Here is a 17,664-nt window from a genome sequence, read left to right on the forward strand (position 1 = left end):
ATATATATATATAGTTTCTCTTCTTCACAATAAACTACAAGGTGAGTGTCATCTTCCTTTCCCTAGATAAAATTGAGGCTCACCTTAGGTCCAAATGCTAGTGGCTGAATCAGGATTCTAATCCACGTCACTCTGACTCTAAAGGTCATGTTCTTTCTACTCTACCACACTGCCCTTTTCATCTGTAACTACAGTTTCCTCCCATTTTTTAATTGGTAAAATTAAAGCCAGTTTCTACAGGAATTATTCTTTAGTTTGTGTTTTAAGATAACTGCAGTGATGTACTTGTACTGCTACATATGGAAGTAGGAGAAATCTTTTCCATCAGGTTATTTTATTAACAGTAGAACTCACCTTAGGCCTCATCCATGAGGATGTCATGTAGAAAAAATGTGGAGGGATATCTGGCTAAAACAGCTATGTTGTCAGAATCCAAAAAGAGGAAGAAAACGTATACCTTGATCTTTTTCCCCAATAAAAGCGGTTTTTAAAGAAGGCACAGTAGATATTATCTCAATTTCCCATCAACTGTCATGGAGTTTATAGAAAAAAAAATGACTACATTCATCAAATTCCAACAAAAAATAAATAGTTTTGATAGATATAAGATCAACATTTTCTTAAGTAGATTTCCCAAGTAGATTATGTAAAATTCAGAATCTCCGAACTGAAAAAGATCTTAATGTGCGTTTGGCCCAGCCTTCTGTCTGTTGCAAAATCTCCTCTATGACATCAAGTTGGTATTACAGCTTCTTGACCATTTCCGGAGATAGGTAGTTAACACACTCCCAGAGAAGCTTCCCTCTTTATTTGTAAACTGCTGTAATTGTTATAAAAATCTTTTCACATGGAACTTTTTTCTTTTAACTTCTGGTTGTTGATCTGAGTTCCACTCCTCCAGATCAATATAGAGATATGGAACAATAGCAGTGATTTGGGTATCTGCCTTCTTCCTGATCTTCAGGGAATACATCTAATGTTTCATCCTTATTTTCTGTACATTTTTGGTAGTTAGCCTGTATTAAGTTAAGGAAGTGTCCTTCTAATAGTTTTTTTTCCAAGTCATAAATAGGTGTTGGACTTTATTAAGTGATTGTTACTGTAAATTTCCCTGTGGGGCACACTCTCAGATGTGTCCTACATATTTTGATATGTGTTTATTTATATTTCCCAAATACTTGTCATGGTACCTGGCACATAATTAGTACTCAAGAGTATTTATTTATTTATTTATTTATTCAAACATCCTCCTTTCCTTTTTTTAAACTAGAGAATAGAATCCATGTTTACTGATATATTGCATAATAACTTAAGTAGAAGGGAGTACTTAATTTGATTATGATGTTAATATCTCTCCTTTATATTTCAGGTACAGCAGCTGCAAGGAGTTTACAGTTTACAGGAACAGCACTTCTGGACTTTGTGTTCTGACGTTTATGTTGGGACCTTGAAATTAATAGTAGCACCTGATGCTGATGCTAGGTGGATTTTAAGCCAAACACATAATATTTTTACTCAGGTATGTCTTTTTTACTAACTTCTTTTTAAGGGTCTTAAAATTTTTTATAACTAGTAGTTTTAAAAATATTTACAAGGCCAAGGTGAGAGGATGGCTTGAGGCTAGGATTTCTAGATCAGTGTGGGCAACATAGTGAGACCCCATCTCTACAAAACGTAAAATTAGCTGGGCATGGTGGCACGCGCCTATAGTCCCAGCTGCTTGGGAGGCTGTGGCAGGAGGGTTGCTGGAACCCAAGAGTTTGAGACTGCAGTGAATTATGATCCAGTTGCACTCTAGTGTGGGCCACAGAGCAAGACCCTGTCTCAAAAAAAAAAAAAAAATGCTATTTAACATAATAAATATATATACTACTAAACTATAAGGTAAACATAAAGCCACATTTTTTTTTCCAACCACAGAGTCGTTTTGGAAATACCTGTTTTAGTTAATATTCTTCAGGAATAGGAAGATAGTTCCTATATGCTCATCATTGTACTTATTTGAGTTCTTCAAGAAAAAGTATATTATCCTTTACTGCACATTTCTTAGAAGATACATTAGGTACTATCTGAAGCCAAGAATTCTAAAACAGTGTTTGGAATAAGAATAAGTGGCTTTAGCTAAAAGCAGACTGTTAACTTTTTTGTGTGACAGCAAAACTATGGTCACCTACTGAGTGATTTAATAACTTTATATGCTGTTGAGTTTTTCTTAATAGTGCAATTGGAATCATGAATTAGTGCATGGTCTACAACCAAATTCTTTCAGTTAAGGCTCGTGCCATCATGAGTTAACATAGCTATATGACTGACAATTAAAGACTGATTACTATGGTATGTATGCATTGTGTATATATTGGGAGAATAAGAAGGTCATGTCAGTAACATCTAAGAAAGAGGTAGAGAGAATACAAATTCTTTTCTCAGTCTAGTTTGTTAGAAACATTTGGCAAAAAACCCTAGACATTGATACCACTGTCAGAATCATCTAACACAGCAGTCCCTAACCGTTTTGGCAACAGGGACTGGCTTTGTGGAAGACAATTTTTCCATGAACGGGGGTTGAAGGTGGTGGTAGGAGGGATGGTTTTAGGATGAAACTGTTCTACCTCAGATCATTAGGCATTAGATTCTCATAAAGAGTACACAGCCTAGATCCCTCACATGTGCAGTTCACAATAGGGTTCGCGCTCCTATGAGAATCTAATGCCACAGTTCACCCGCCACTCACTGCTGTGAGTGGCCTCGTTCCTAACAGACTATGGACCAGTACTGGCCTGTGGCCTGGGGGTTAGGGACCTCTGATCTAACACATAGATGTAATGAAGAAACAGGTTCCATGTGTTAAAAATCTGTGGTTGAAACTGACATTATATTCCTCCTGGTGTGATACCATGGGGAATACAGAACATGACCTATGGGGTACTCCTACCAAAAACGTTTAACTTCAATCTAACCATGGGCAAACATCCAGACAAATACAGCTTGTGAGAGCCTCAACAGCATATAAATCCAAGGCTGTTAACTTGGATTATTTTAAAAGTGTCAATGTCATGAAAGGAGAAAAAGGTAGGGGATAATTCTAGATTAGAGGAAACTTCACAATTAAGTGCAATGTGTGGTGTTTGATTGGGTCTTGGACTGGGGAAAAAAAGCAACCACAAAGGAAAGGGCTGGATAATCAAGGAAATTTGATTATAGACTGTAGTAGTTCATTTAATTGTATGAGTGGTTAAATTTCTTGGATGTGATAATGGTATTGTGTTTATAGAAGACTGTTCTTAATTTCTTAGGAGATACATGTTGAAGGATTTAATGGCAAAATATCCAGATGTTTAATTTTCAAATGTTTTGGTAAAATTAAAAAATTGCATATAAATATATATGTGGAGAGATGAAGCAAACTGGCAAAATATTTAAACAATTGGTAAATATAGCTGAAGGGTTCACAGGTATTTATTGTACTATTATTTTGACTTTAAATTTTTTCAAAACAGTCTAGGCATGGTGGCTCACACCTGTAATCGCAGCGCTTTGGGAGGCCAAGGCGGGCAGATCACCTGAGGTCAGGAGTTCAAGATCAGCCTCACCAAAATAGTGAAACCCCATGTCTACTAAAAATACAAAAATTAGCCAGGTATGGTGGTGCCTGCCTGTAATCCCAGCCACTCGGGAGGTTGAGGCAGGAGAATCGCTTGAACCTAGGAGGCAGACGTTGCAGTGAGCTGAGAGCACGCCATTGCATCCCAGCCTGAGTGACAGAGCGAGACTGCCTCAAAAAAAAAAGTTTTTTTCCAAAATAAAAAGAAAAATAGAAACTTTGGTGGCACCTCATTGCCATCCAGATAAAGCCCAGACTTTCTAGCGTGAACCAACTGACTTTTAAAGTCTCTCTCCTGCTTTTCATTGCCATGTACTTTATACTCCAAACCCACTAGACTGTGTACTTTTCTGTGTGGGACAAAAATCCTACTCTAACTTGAAGATCCAATGCAATTGTTACTTTCTCTCTAAAGCCTTAAGTGTCTCACAAAGCAGAATTACTTTATTCTATGTCATACATATCACATTGTACAACTTGTGTGCAGGTTCCTTCCAGCTGTCATGATTTTGCATTCCCAGTGCTTAGAAGAGTATATGTGTATAATGAATTTGTTGTATAAACAGATTTTAAAGGCTGTACTTGATTAAAGCCATCTTTATATATGCTAAGTATGGAAAAATATTATTGGGTTCCCATTGGTCTTTTTTAACTACAAGCTCAAAAAGATCTTAATGAGATCTAAAATATATCTTTCTGATAAAGAGAAATGTGTCATTAGGTCCCTTTGGGAATAAATTAATGAAATAATCTTATGTATAATTAGGATTTACTTCAGTGCTAATCTTATGTGTAATCAAGACATACACTACTACAAAACAATATGCTGATACCACTTATTTCAGAATTTTAACAACTAAGTGTCTTTCTTAACAGACACTGTAAGTCTATCTCATGACCTTCATAATGAAGCATGCAAGACCTTCACAATGTGTCTGAATCCTTCTTATACCTTCTACGTGTTTCCGGGACAACAAGATAACCAGGCTAGCAGTAATGTTTCTTTTCACTGATGTTTCCAGGTTATTTTTCCCTCCTTTACCTTGAATTTTCTCCTAGATATGCCATGTCATTTCACCCTCATAGTGTGAGCTTCTGTTGAGCCCTAGGACACCCCATACTCTCCTAGGACTTTGGCACTTATTCACAATTTGTCCTCTAAAAAGGAATGCAATTTCTAGTTTTAGAAATGTGCAAGCAGCTGTGTCGGGGCTTAGGAACTGCTGAAGTTGCCATTCAAGTAAGTGGAAGGAGGTTCTTCTGGTAACTTTAGAAATGTTGGCTTTAAAAATGACTGAAATTGAAAGTTTATTCAGCTGCTTCTTTGGTTTTGGAAACTGCATTTGAGCTTTGAATATTTTAAGCCCTGAAAAAGTATTTTAAGCCTTTTTATCACCTAATGATTTTAAAATTGTTTTATGATCACTGCTTTAGTTCTGACGTATGCAAATTGAAATTTTCATGAATTTATTTTCCTTTTCTGTGTATACCCTAGTAATGCATGATCCTTATGCAATTAGTATATGCCAAGGCTTGCAGGAGCATTTTTATTTTATGAGATGAAATTTAAATTTAAAAAAATTAATCTTAAATTATATCTTTTAAATTTTACTTATCAAAAATAACAAAACTCAAATTGCTCCCTTTTTGATCACACAGATGCTTCAGGTGTATTTCTTATAGACAGATTTAAAATACTGGTGGCCTTAGTTCCAAAAGACCAAAAGAAGGATTTTTTCAATAATTTATAGCTTTTTGTTTATTACATTTTTAGGTATCTTTCTTATAGCCAGTCTTAAATTAGAATGTAAGTGATAGTTTTTGGTTAAAAATATCTAAAAGTCGAAGAATTATAACTTTCTATTTTGTTAATAAAACTATAGCTTTGTGACTATATCTTAGGCATTAGCCTTTTTAATTTCGTTTTTCAGAGTTACCAATTAATCTTTAACTGCTAAAGAAGTTGGCTTGCTGTACGTGAATATAAACTAATGCAAGTGCATTGCTAAAAGCCACTTAGTACTTAGATTGCTTTGGGATTAAGTGACAATACGGTTTGTAAAGTACCAGGTTTTGTGCTGGCATAGAAAAAGTCCTCTCCCTTTTCTTCCCCTTGCACCAATTCTTTTTAATAAGTTATCATTTGGGAATTGATAAAATGGAAAGTTTATGTTTTGTGTTTCATGTACAAACAGGAAAAGAAAATGGGATACTAGATTAGGAAGGCAATTAACATCTTATGTTTTAAACTGGCCAATAGTATTTGTTAATTTTTTAAAATAACACACTTCACAATCATAACTGTAATCCTAAAAATTTAACATACTTTTTGTTAGAAATAATGTTTGAAGGAAACGTATTAAAGAAACATCTAGAAATATGTTTGAAGAAAAGTCTAGAATATGCTTGGGGTTTATTACCATTCTCAGTTCCACAAAACACAAAAGACGGTCTCGCCTAATACATATTTATTCCTTGATAGAACTTCTACCTTTATTTCTTCCGTCTTTTCTACTCTTCTGCCTTTCTCCCTTGTGCCTAATAAGTCCTAAGCCCCCAACTTCCTGCTTCAGCTTTTTGTGCTCTATTCTCTGTCCTCAAAATAGAAGTTAACACTGATACTCAGGAAGGAACCAAAAAGCCTCCTCACAAGCCCAAATAAGAGTGCCCCAAGTTTCAGAAACTTTCTGCCTCCGTTAACTCTCCTAGGATCATAATCCCTTCCTGTGGCTCATCTAACCTTGCTCTGTCTGCTTGAGGGAGGGGGTAGGAAGTAGGAGAAGGTGGATTACTATTTTTCCACTTTTCCTTTTCTTTTTTTTTTTTTTTCTTTTAAACTTTTGGTCAAGGGCTTTAATGTTTCCTAAGTATTGATTTTGGTTGCCTGCTCTGCAGTTTTTCCTTATCCATCTTCCCATTATCTTTCTTCATCATTTGTACTTGAAGTCCACCAGAATCTGACCTTCTTTGGAAGTTGGAGAGAACAGCCACAGGTTGTGAGGCCAACAGATCCCTAGGTTTATTGTTTTTAAGTAATCCACATGATTTAAGTGTTCACTGGTTGATGAACAGTGGTGGAAATAATAACAGCATCAGCAGCTAGCATTTATTGAGAGCTCATCATGTGCCAAGTACTATGATCAGTACCTAACATATTAAATGAGCCTCAAAAGACAATTTACAGAAAAAGAAACCCACACTCGAGTTACTGTTATTGACTTGTAATTTAGTCACAGTTACTCATTATTTTGCTAACTCTGAAATGATTTAGGTTTCACAAGGAAGAGTAAGGCAATTTTTCAAGACTTCATTTTAAAGGGATAAAGATGAATATATGTTCAGTCGAAATAATTTTCTGTAGTCATATTCCTGTTTATTTCTCTAAATTTTTTTACTTCTGATTTGTTATCCTTTCTACAACAATAAATATGTATTGAAAATATTCTAAGCCTATGGCACCAGGTTAACATTTATTTTCTTAGGAGCATAAAAGTGTTCAAAATAACTAGATGCCTTTCCAATTTATAAAAATATTGACTGGAGTATAGTTTGTACATTATTCTCAGGATATGCAATGAGTACTATGTGGTTTTCACATTTTAAGGACCTGTCAGCCAGCCTCTGGCTCCTGGTCCCATTCTAGGGGTAGAATTTATGATGGACCTGAGCAGTGTTTTCATCTGTTGGAGTGTCTGTCATGTCTTTGTGATGTGAACAAACTATAGAAAACTTAGTTCGCATTCAGGGAGTAGGTGACTTACCATAGGATTCTTCCACTTTTCTCTTTACTTTGAAGGAAACTGGAAGAGGAAAATGAGAATCTGTAAAACTTGAAGCTGTCCTCATCAGGCCAGATGGATAAAGCAAAATGACTTTTTTTTTTTTTTCCTGTTAGACTAAGCTTTTGTGGAAAGCTGTAAGCCCTTAGGGGAAGGTTATCAGCTTGAGTAATTAACTCATGATTATGCAAAGATAATTTATCTAGCCTCTTTGTTTTTCCTTTCTTTTTGACTGCCTTGGGCTACTTCATTTTTTATTACCATATTCTCTGTGTTAGGGCTAGGAGTAAGGAAAATGACAGAGACAATAAAAAGAGCCCAACTTATTTTGCCCGTTTTACTTTACCTAACAATGTTGTTGAAAAATAAAATAAATTAAGACAATTTATTTGAACAATATTTGTTTCCTCTTATGGTTTGATATATAAGAATTTTTAAAGAGTTTCTAAGTACAGTCATTTCAGGTGTCATCTGGATAATGTCAGATCATATAATTGTAATCAATCATAATAATTTGTAATAGCCTTTTATAAATGCCTGGTATATAGCAAGGATTTATTGAATATCTGTCAAATATTGGATGAATACGTAACAATTGTGTGAGATTAGTAGGGTTGGTGTTTATCAACGCTTTTAAAATGAGAAAAAATGAAGTTTGATTTTAATTTGTAACTCAAGAACATATAGATACTAAATTCTGTCTTTTTTCTGCCACATCATCTTAACTGAGGAGCAGATACTATTAAATATATTTTTCTTAAATTTGAGTAACAACTTTACCTTTCCACAGGAAGGCCTTTTATTTAAAAAAAAAAAGAAAAAGAAAAAAAAAGGAGAAGCACCAGCAAAATTAAAATATGTTTCTTTTGCTGGCAAGCTTCTAGAGCCTGTCAAGCCTTTTATCCATTTGAGTAGTTCCTGAATCCTTTCAAGCACTTAGTATTGTACAGTGCCCTCCTACCTGAATTCTAGAAAAAAAGTCAAGCTAGAAAACAGTGCTTTGAGGAGTCCAGAAATTACTGTGAAAAGGTAATGCTAATAGATTTTTTCCCCACTCTGGTTTTTTCCTATTAAATATTCCAATTTACCTTTTATTCTGTGGTACTGAGAAAAAAGGGCTTATTGTGACTGACGGGTTCCTTTAATTAAAAATAGATCATTTTGGGTTGAAAGAAGGAAATTAGTGGAATTTCTGTTAATTCAACAAATACTTATTGATCCCTTACTGTGTGCTGGCTCCCACTTGAGGTTCTAGGAGTCAGCAATGTAAAAAAGAAGAACCAAATCCTTTATCTCGGAGAGATTATATTATAGTGAGAGGTCAATAAACAATAAACACCTTGAATAAGTTGTATAATACATCACAAGGTGGTAAGTGTATTGGGAGTGAGTGCTGAGGTATTTACTAGCTCTTGTACCAAGCTTTATTTTTTTCTTTAGCCTTTGGGGATTTCAGTTTTCAGAGAGAAGGAAGAACTAGCAAAGGAGACTGAGAAAGACTGATAAGTGAGGTAAAAGGGCAGGCAGTGAATATTCTCTGGAAGCCAAAAGGGAAAATATACATATATATATGTTTAGTAGGCGGGAGTGACCATCTGTATTCTCACTGATAGGTGAAGTAGGAAGAGGCCTGAGAATTGGTATTAATGTGAGCAATGTGGACGTGACCTGGACAAACAGTTTTGGGGAAGTGTTGGGAAGCAAAAGATTGGTTGAAATGAGTTCAAGAGAGAAGTGAGAAAAAGGATTGTAGACAGCAAATATGGATAACTCTTTTGAGGCTTTTTCTGTAAAGTAGAGTGGAGATTGGGAGCCCAAAAGGAGACGTAGGGCTAAGTAAAGGGGTTTTTTGGTTTTGTTTTGTTTTTGTTTTTGTTTTAAATAGATTTAGGGGGTACAGGTGCAGTTTTGTTACTAGGATATATGCATAATAGTGAAGTTTGGGCTTTTAGTGCAACTGTCACCTGAATAGTGTACATTGTACCCAAAAGATAATTTCTCATGAGGTTTTTTCAAAGCTAGAAACAGCTACAGTGTGTTTGTATGCTAACAGAAGTGATCCAGTTGAGAGGGAGTAAATTGATAATACAGAAGATATTGGGGAGAATTTAGAGAGCAGTATCCTTGAGTAGCAAGTTCGTATCCAAAACAGAAGAGAGGACTTGGAGTGCAAAATAATTCCAATAGATAGTTATACTTGCTAGATTGTTTACTAATCATTTATCATAGGAGGATTTAGACAGGGTTGATGTATGAATTTCAGCTAGGAGCCAACCAGTCAAGCATTGTAGAAAGGGAATTACAATTCTCTGTAATTACTCTGTAATTACTCTGTAATTGTAGAAAGAGAACTGCATTTTTCTAAGTATCACCTGGATATCTGGATAGGGTGTGTGACTGTTAACATGGCTCTTTTGTTGTTGTTGTTGTTGTTGTTGTTGTTGTTGTTTTGTAGTGGTAAATGGAGATTCTTTTTTGTAGCTTATGAATATATTTGTTTCTGAAATAATAATTTCTTTTTTTTTCAAAGCGAGATTTGTAAAAGAAAAGAATTACTTTCCTGAAATGTGTAGGGTGTTATTAGCTTGTTTGATTTTCTAACTTTTTTTTTTTTTTTTACTTTTCAGGCTGGAGTGAGGCAGCTCTATGTACAGATTGACTTTGCAGCCATGTAGTGAATGGAAACAAATTATGCACCTTTTATGGACCAAATTTTTCTGGTACTGTACGATCCAAAACATTGTACCCAGCTTTTTAAAAGTGAGAAATTATCACTACAACTCCCGAGCACTAAGTAGACTGGGTAGAGTCAGCCGTTTACGCTCTGTGGGGAGTTCACAGCTAAGCGATCAGATTTAAGAGGATATCTCCTGGACTTTTGGTCTTTTCTTTTGTGCTCTTTCCTCCAAATCTTTTTGACTTCTGAGGTTTTTGGTTTAGGGTGTTGATTTGTCCTTTTTTCTTTCTTGTTTTGTTTTTGGTTTTTGTTTGTTTGTTTGTTTTCATGTTGAATGCCCACACTATCATCCTCTCATCCCAGCCAGTAAGAATTTCAGATTGTGGCCTCCAGTCTTCTGGAATGTCTTCACTGAAGCTGCTGGAAACCACTGCTTTCATTCCCACAAAACCAGTATTACTTTTTTTAAAAAAAAAAAAAGAAAGAAATTGGAAATCTGTTCTATAAGTAATGTCACAATTGTTGACGTTCTTCAGTATAATCATGTTTGTAAAATTGTTTGTACCTTGCAAACTTATGAACCAAACCATATTGGGTTTTCAAAGTGCCTTTGTATCCGAAAATGTATTTGCCAGCATAGAAATGTACCATCAAAAGTCATGTATGCTTTATTTTTATTTTTTATTTTTTGAGATGGAGTCTCGCTCTGTCGCCAGGCTGGAGTGCAGTGGCATGGTCTCAGCTCACTGTAACCTCCACCTCCCGGGTTTAAGCTATTCTCCTGCCTCAGCCTCCTGAGTAGCTGGGACTATGGACGTGTGCCACCACACTCAGATAATTTTTGTGTTTTTAGTAGAGACGAGATTTCACCGTGTTGGCCAGGATGGTCTCAATCTCTTGACCTCGCGATCTGCCTGCCTCAGCCTCCCAAAGTGCTGCGATTACAGGCGTGAGCCACCATGCCCGGCTATTTTTTTTTTTTTTTTAATGGATATTCTGTAATCTATACAAAGCAAGACTATCGCCAGTAATGTATACAAATTGTCTTTTTGTGTACTTCCAGCATAGGTTTGGATATATGAACATTTTTCTTTGATTGTTTTATCTTATCAGAAAATAAAAGCTCTTAATTTGCTTTTTAAAACAAATTTAATTATCACATTTTAAATTACTTCATGGACTGTGTTTTCAAAACTTTGCAAATTCATCTGTTATACAGAAAATTTTGACTTAAAACATCTGCTGAATTTCAAATTTCTGTAAAAGCTACTGTATCTGTGATAAACTTCCCTATATCTTTCCTTGCCATTTCTATGGATTTTATAATTAAAGAAAAAGGCATTGGAGACTGAAGGCAGAAATGATTGTGACAGTGCCGTTTGGCTTTTTCATTCTTCAAATGCCAAGTCATCCACTTTGTTTTCCTGTTTAGGCTTTGCACAAATACAATTGCTTTCAGGAATCCTAAAGCAGCATTTTATTGAGTTTGAATTATTAAAGGTACAGAGGAAATGTGGTGATGTAGAACTTTGCCTAACACAGGCATCTAGGAAGTAAGTACTAAGTTGATTTTCTAGGTTCTTATATATCTGAAAAATAAAATTGCAATTTGAGATAAGTGCTTGAACACTCTACTTAAGTATTCTCTGTGTTTTATGAATAGATAATGATCTGATTTTCCCATCATACTTCATTTTACCATACGTATTCCCTTTTAACTTTAAAAAAATTGTAAATGTGGGAGAAAAAACCCTGCAGGATGGAAATGATGATTAAGAATGTAGATCAATAAGCAGAAATCCCTGTTGATTCTAAGTTTCAGAGTGTCTTTTCCCGTATTTCTGACCTACATCTATAAACTACTCTCTGTTAGGAGAACTAGACCACTTTCTTCATTCTTTTCTAAACTGCTGCAGATTGCCATGAAGTCTATCAATAGTCTCTTTTCTGCAGGCAAAGTAGTATTTTCTAAACATGTTTGCTTACTGCCAGGTGGTTTGAAAGCTATGCTTTACTGCAGTAGTATGTGCTTAAAACAACTGTTGAGGTCTTTTAAGAGGGAAAGTTCAAAAGGAAGTGTCCTGATAATGGTACTGGTTTTTCTACAAATATAAGTAGTCATTTAGAAGTTTGCAACTACCACCAAGTCTGAGAGAACTCTGGGATATTTTGTGGGTTTTGGCATATTAGATAGAGAAAATGACAGATTTAGATGAAGGGAGATTTTGGATGTGTGCCTTTAAAAACTGAGTATGTATAACTACTGATATTTCACATATGGAGATATTTGAAGACCCAAGTCTGCCTTTCACAGAGCTCTCCATTCCAAGTTTAGTTTTTGTCAAAATATGAATCATTATATTTGTACTATCAGTACACAAATGCATGAGTATGTTTATATAGTGTTAGACTGATGTGAATTTGCATTTGTTACATGATATTGCCAGCTCATATCAGTTAGCAAGTCAGCATTAACATTTATGCTTTAATTAAATGCCAGTATACTTATGTGTGCAGCAGTAAAAAATTAGTGAGAAAAAGCAACTTTTTTTGTCACTCTTAGGAAATATTTTGTCTTATTAGTGTCCTTGGCACATGTGTATTACTAAAGTTGATAATTCCAATGAGAAATATTACCTGATTATTGTTATAAAATTAATTTACAATGTCCCTGATATTGGGCTAACTCTTACAAAAAAAACAAAAACAAAAACACACAAAAAACCCGTATCTGAATATAACTTTGCCAATATTTTTAAAATTCAAAATATTCTCTGGACAACAAATTTGTATTGCTCAGGGACAGTTTACCTTGCCTGGTAAACCTTCCCAAACAGAAACATAGCTATACTAGCTTTGGTTTTTTGGGGTTTTTTTTTTGTTTGTTTGTTTTAGATGGAATTTCACTCTTGTTGCCCAGGTTGGAGTGCATTAGCGCAATCTCAGCTCACTGCAACCTCCGCCTCCCGGGTTCAAGCGATTCTCCTGTCTCAGCCCCCTGAGTAACTGGGATTACATGCACCCACCACCACGCCTGGCTAATTTTTGTATTTTTAGCAGAGACAGGGTTTTACCATGTTGGCCAGGCTGGTCTTAAACTCGTGACCTCAGGTCATCCTCCTGCCTCGGCCTCCCAAAGTGCTGAGATTACAGGCATGAGCCACCGTGCTCAGCCACGAGCTTTGGTTTTTTAAACACAGATTATATTCCTCAAGATGAAGGGCTTAACATATCCACAGCTTCCTCAGTTTGCTAACTCCCCATGCGTCTTTGTGAAGGACAGTATCTAGTTTATCTGTAGGTCAGTGTTCTTGTGCTGTCATCTCCCTAATATTTGGAATTTGTCAGCATTCCTGAAAACCTACACATGGATATCAGTAACCAAAATGCTATGACTTTTTTGCACCTTTGTACAGCAGCCAAATCATGAACTCAAAATGTATTTGATCACAGTTCTATAATGTTTTTACCTACCTACTATGGAATAATCAGTTTTTACAGAGATTATTAATATGGTAGAACCCTGTTATGTAATGCCAAAATTTAAGAACCATATTTACATTGCTTAACATAGAATTTTACATCTAAGCAAGGACTGGCCTTAGAAGCAGTCTAGTTCTACCTCTCATTTTACAGATGAGAAAACCGAAGCCCAGAAAAGCTCTCATTTGCTCAAAGTCACAGAGATAATTAGTGGCAAAGCCAAAAAGATTCAGATCTTCTGACTGAAAGTCAGAATAGAGTTCTTTATACTCTATTATGCTGCCTCTCCAGTGTAATATTTGCCTTTCTGTAAATGGGATTAAATATGATTTGTAAATAAAGGACATCTAACCTCCTTTTTTTGGTACATTAAGGCACTTTATAAATGGACTTTTATTGTCTCATTTTTCATATATAATTATTTCCATAATATTCTTTATGGAAGATGTTGTAATTAATTTTAACTTTTTTACTCTTATAAAGCCAGTTCCTGACATTTTAAAAAATGATATCTGTAAAATGGATCCTTTTATGAGTGAATTTTTCTGTTAATTGCCCAAGGCTAAATCCATTGTAAGGATTGCTTAGTTTCTTTATTTTGTTTATGTTCTCTGAACTGGTATTTTTTTATAAACCAGGCTAATTCACAGGTCATTCCATTTCAGTCTTGTCATGTTGGCTTCCAGTCACTGGAAAAGCTTTTGCATGTTAAAGATTTTTAGAGCCATGCAAAACTGGGCATTAAATGTTACATAAAACAAATCTTTTAAGTAAGGTAAAATGTTGAAGTCTTAACCAGAATTCCAAATACTAAATTCTAACTCTTCATAAAAGCATTACCTTTGGAAAGTTAAATTTTTTTTTTCCTTTCATCACCATCTTTGAAACAAATTATTTTCCAATTCGTAAGAACTTTGGTAAAAAAAATAAATAAATAAAAGGAAATTATATTTTGTTTGGACATTCATTGGAAGGCTTGTTGAAGACATGATCCCCCAGAAGCCTTAGTGTCCCAGATCTCAACCAGAGGCTCAAGATAGCCTCAGATACAATGAAAGATTATGAATCCAAAAAAAAAAAAAAAGAGAAAAGGAGCAGAGAAGGACAGTTCTATTTAAAGCCAAATGGATGTGAGTCTGACCAGGGTGTCTTTGGTTTATATTTCCTAACTGCAGATTACACAGAAGGCAAGGTTAGTAAGTATTTATGTGCCAGACGTTTAGTGTGGCCTTCATGTTATTACATTTAAGCCTCAAATTTCTACAAAGGAATAATTTTGCATGATTTTATGATTGACAGAGCATTTTCAAATCTCCTCTAATTCTCATAACTTCTCTGTGAGGAAGGGATTTGTATCCTTTTTACAGATGAGAAAGCTGTTTGGAGATAATTTAAGTGACCTGCCTGGGGAATATAGCCAGTAGTAGAGCACTGATTAATCAGGTGCTGACATCTGCTCTGCTTTGTGTATGTCATTCAGCAGTGCTTCAAAGATCCAAGAAGTTGTAGCAGATCTCAATAGACTCTCCTGTAAAATTAGTGAACAATCACCATGACAAAATTGGTATGGGGGAACAGTCATTATACATTATTCAGACTCATTCCTTCTTCCAGGGCCCTTATGCTTATTTCCTACCTTTACCATTGATCTTAAACTGTGCAGGCTAAAATGAGGAACCAGAACTCCCTTAAGCACTTTTAAGACTATTTAAAACATAGAGTTTTGTTGGTATTGCAGATTAAGCTGCTTAAGGGACTAAATCAAAAGATAGTACCCTCTGTGGCCGTATGAAGAGAGAAACTGAACTTCTACCTGAGACACCTTAATTTAGTTTATTAGGGAATTATCTTCCCCAAAAGTACAAGTAATTTTGTACTGCAGGAGAGGGATAAGTAGATTTGATTTACATTACATTTTATGCACACCTTTCAAAACCAAGAAATATGTTGCATAAATAGTAGTAATCTATGCTTAAACTTAACATTTAATGTTGACTTCTTACAACAGCCTTGAAAATTATTTGTAATTGTGATCATGATGTTGGAAAGCTTGTAATAAAGAATATCTTTCTCTTATGCATTCTTCTATCCTCATGGATTTACATGCTCAGTAAATGGTTAACTAGTGAACATTTTAGATAGTTGTGTCAAAAGTAAGAGTTAGGGATAGGTAAAACCAATAATTTACTGTTTTTTACAGAAGACATCTCAGCATTTCTTTGGCATTTTTGCACAAATAAATGACTATATATTCACCTTGGCCATTTTTTTTAAGTAGCCCTGTGAGCTGCTCATTCTTTTTCATATACAGTGGAAGTATAAAGATGTTATCCATTTTACAAATTGTTGGATCGAAATTTGACAGAATTGGGACTGTGGAACCTGGGTCACTTGAATTTTCTGTATTTTGTATGGCCAAGTCAGGAACCAGACAGTCTCCATAGTCTCCTTTGTTTTTATGGAAAATTGCCATATTCACATATTTCATTTATCCTGATGTATTGTCATCCAAAACGAAAGAGGTCTTTCTTGAAGGTACTTTAAAGACAACACTACATGTATTCAATTACTGATTTAAATATTCCCAGAATTATTTTTTACTTTTCTCTTTTTCCCCTCAAACACATTTTAGTAGCACCTCCCTCTATTTCTTCACTGATTTTTCATCTGTTTTCATTGTTATTTCCATTATAGAACTTCTACTTTATACTAGCAGGGAAAATTTTTTTATTTTGAATTTTAATATTTGAATTTTGTTTATGTATCACATATTGTGCTACAGTTAGCCTCAATGAAAATTCTATTTTGAACTAGACATCCTGTCAATAGTTTGTCAAGTAACTTCATTGCTTCCCTTAATAGCAATTCAGTGAAATTTTTTCCCAAGTGATATTCCCCCCAACTTTGTGAGTTTGATAAACAGAATGAGTCTTTTATATTGGAAATACTGTGAATGGAAAATTGCCAAATCCCTTCTTAGTATATTTTAAACACCCCTACAACACTTTACCTCCCTGCCTTCAGTGGTGGTTAAACATATGGCCAAGTTAGAATTTGGGTTTGATTCTTTTGGTGAAGACTATGGCATCAAAACATTTCTTAAAATGTTTGAGTACAAGGCTAAGTTATAATGTCAACTTTAAAAGACTATGTTGTGATTTGGTTTGAATATGCTGAAGTGAGCAATTATGATTTGCCCAAGTGCAATACAACAAATCTATAATGTATATTTCACATTTTCTACTTGAACTCATTCATGTATATATTTTGTTAAACTTCATAAGTATTTAAAAAGAATCATGAACTGTATCAAAATTCTTTCAATAAAATTTCTGTTTAAAAATCTCTACCTGAATTGTGTCTATCAATCAGTTTGATGAACTGAAATGAACACTGTGAATCTTACAGGTATTGGAATAGATTCTAGAGGACTTAAGGAATGAAAGGCAAAGAAGGATTCTCAGAGCCAAGAAACGGCAGAACTCATTAGGAGAGAAGAGATGGTAGGAGGTTGGAAGTTTCTCTACATTGTGAACAGCCTCATTGTGGCTCTTAGTCAGCATTTGACCTCATAAACATGTCTCAAAGTATTTACTTCCAGATATTTCCATCACTCCCAAATTGTTCTCTCATCTCAGTTTCTATGGATGACTTAGTCTTATATGACATGAAAGCCAAAGCATCTGATGTGAGCCTCCATTATCCTTCCAAATTTTTCTCTCTAATTAGAAGCAATTCCTTTTTAAAATAACTTCTTCCACAATATCTCAGGCACCACTCATGTCACCTTCCTTCTCAAATGTCTTCTTACCAAAGCAGCTTTACTATCAATCTCTGCCATACTTCAAGGCTTTATCCTCAGCATGTCTGCTGTCAGATTCCTTGTATGTGGTCTACATTTGCTGCTTCTACCTCCTTTCTAACCATTTCCATAGCTCCTAGTAGTATAGCTTCACTCCTATCTTGTAGAAGTTGCTTCAAGGCCATCAGTGGCTTCTTGTCACATTCATGGCAGAACTACCAGCATATCCCATTCAAAATTGAAGAAAACAAATCTTTCCCATTCAATTCTCAACTACCAATTTGTCGGAATTCTTCATAGAATTCTTAGAAAACTGAGCAAT

The 17,664-nt window shown here is 35.0% G+C and overlaps 1 protein-coding gene across 1 annotated transcript in view; it reads left to right on the forward strand.

The window, feature by feature from the left end:
- The window catches only part of SLC30A7 (solute carrier family 30 (zinc transporter), member 7), a 91,346-nt gene extending 74,457 nt beyond the window's left edge, over positions 1-16,889 (forward strand). Inside the window, exons 10-12 of the mRNA XM_011992551.1 lie at positions 1,370-1,519; positions 10,008-10,100; positions 10,421-16,889. Of these exons, the coding sequence (XP_011847941.1) occupies positions 1,370-1,519; positions 10,008-10,055 (198 nt within the window). The 3' untranslated portion in view covers positions 10,056-10,100; positions 10,421-16,889. The remainder of the gene's footprint in view (positions 1-1,369; positions 1,520-10,007; positions 10,101-10,420) is intronic.
- Positions 16,890-17,664: the final 775 nt, after the last annotated feature.

This window comes from Mandrillus leucophaeus, unplaced genomic scaffold, assembly GCF_000951045.1.
Source record: "Mandrillus leucophaeus isolate KB7577 unplaced genomic scaffold, Mleu.le_1.0 Scaffold413, whole genome shotgun sequence".
NCBI classification, from domain to species: domain Eukaryota; kingdom Metazoa; phylum Chordata; class Mammalia; order Primates; family Cercopithecidae; genus Mandrillus; species Mandrillus leucophaeus.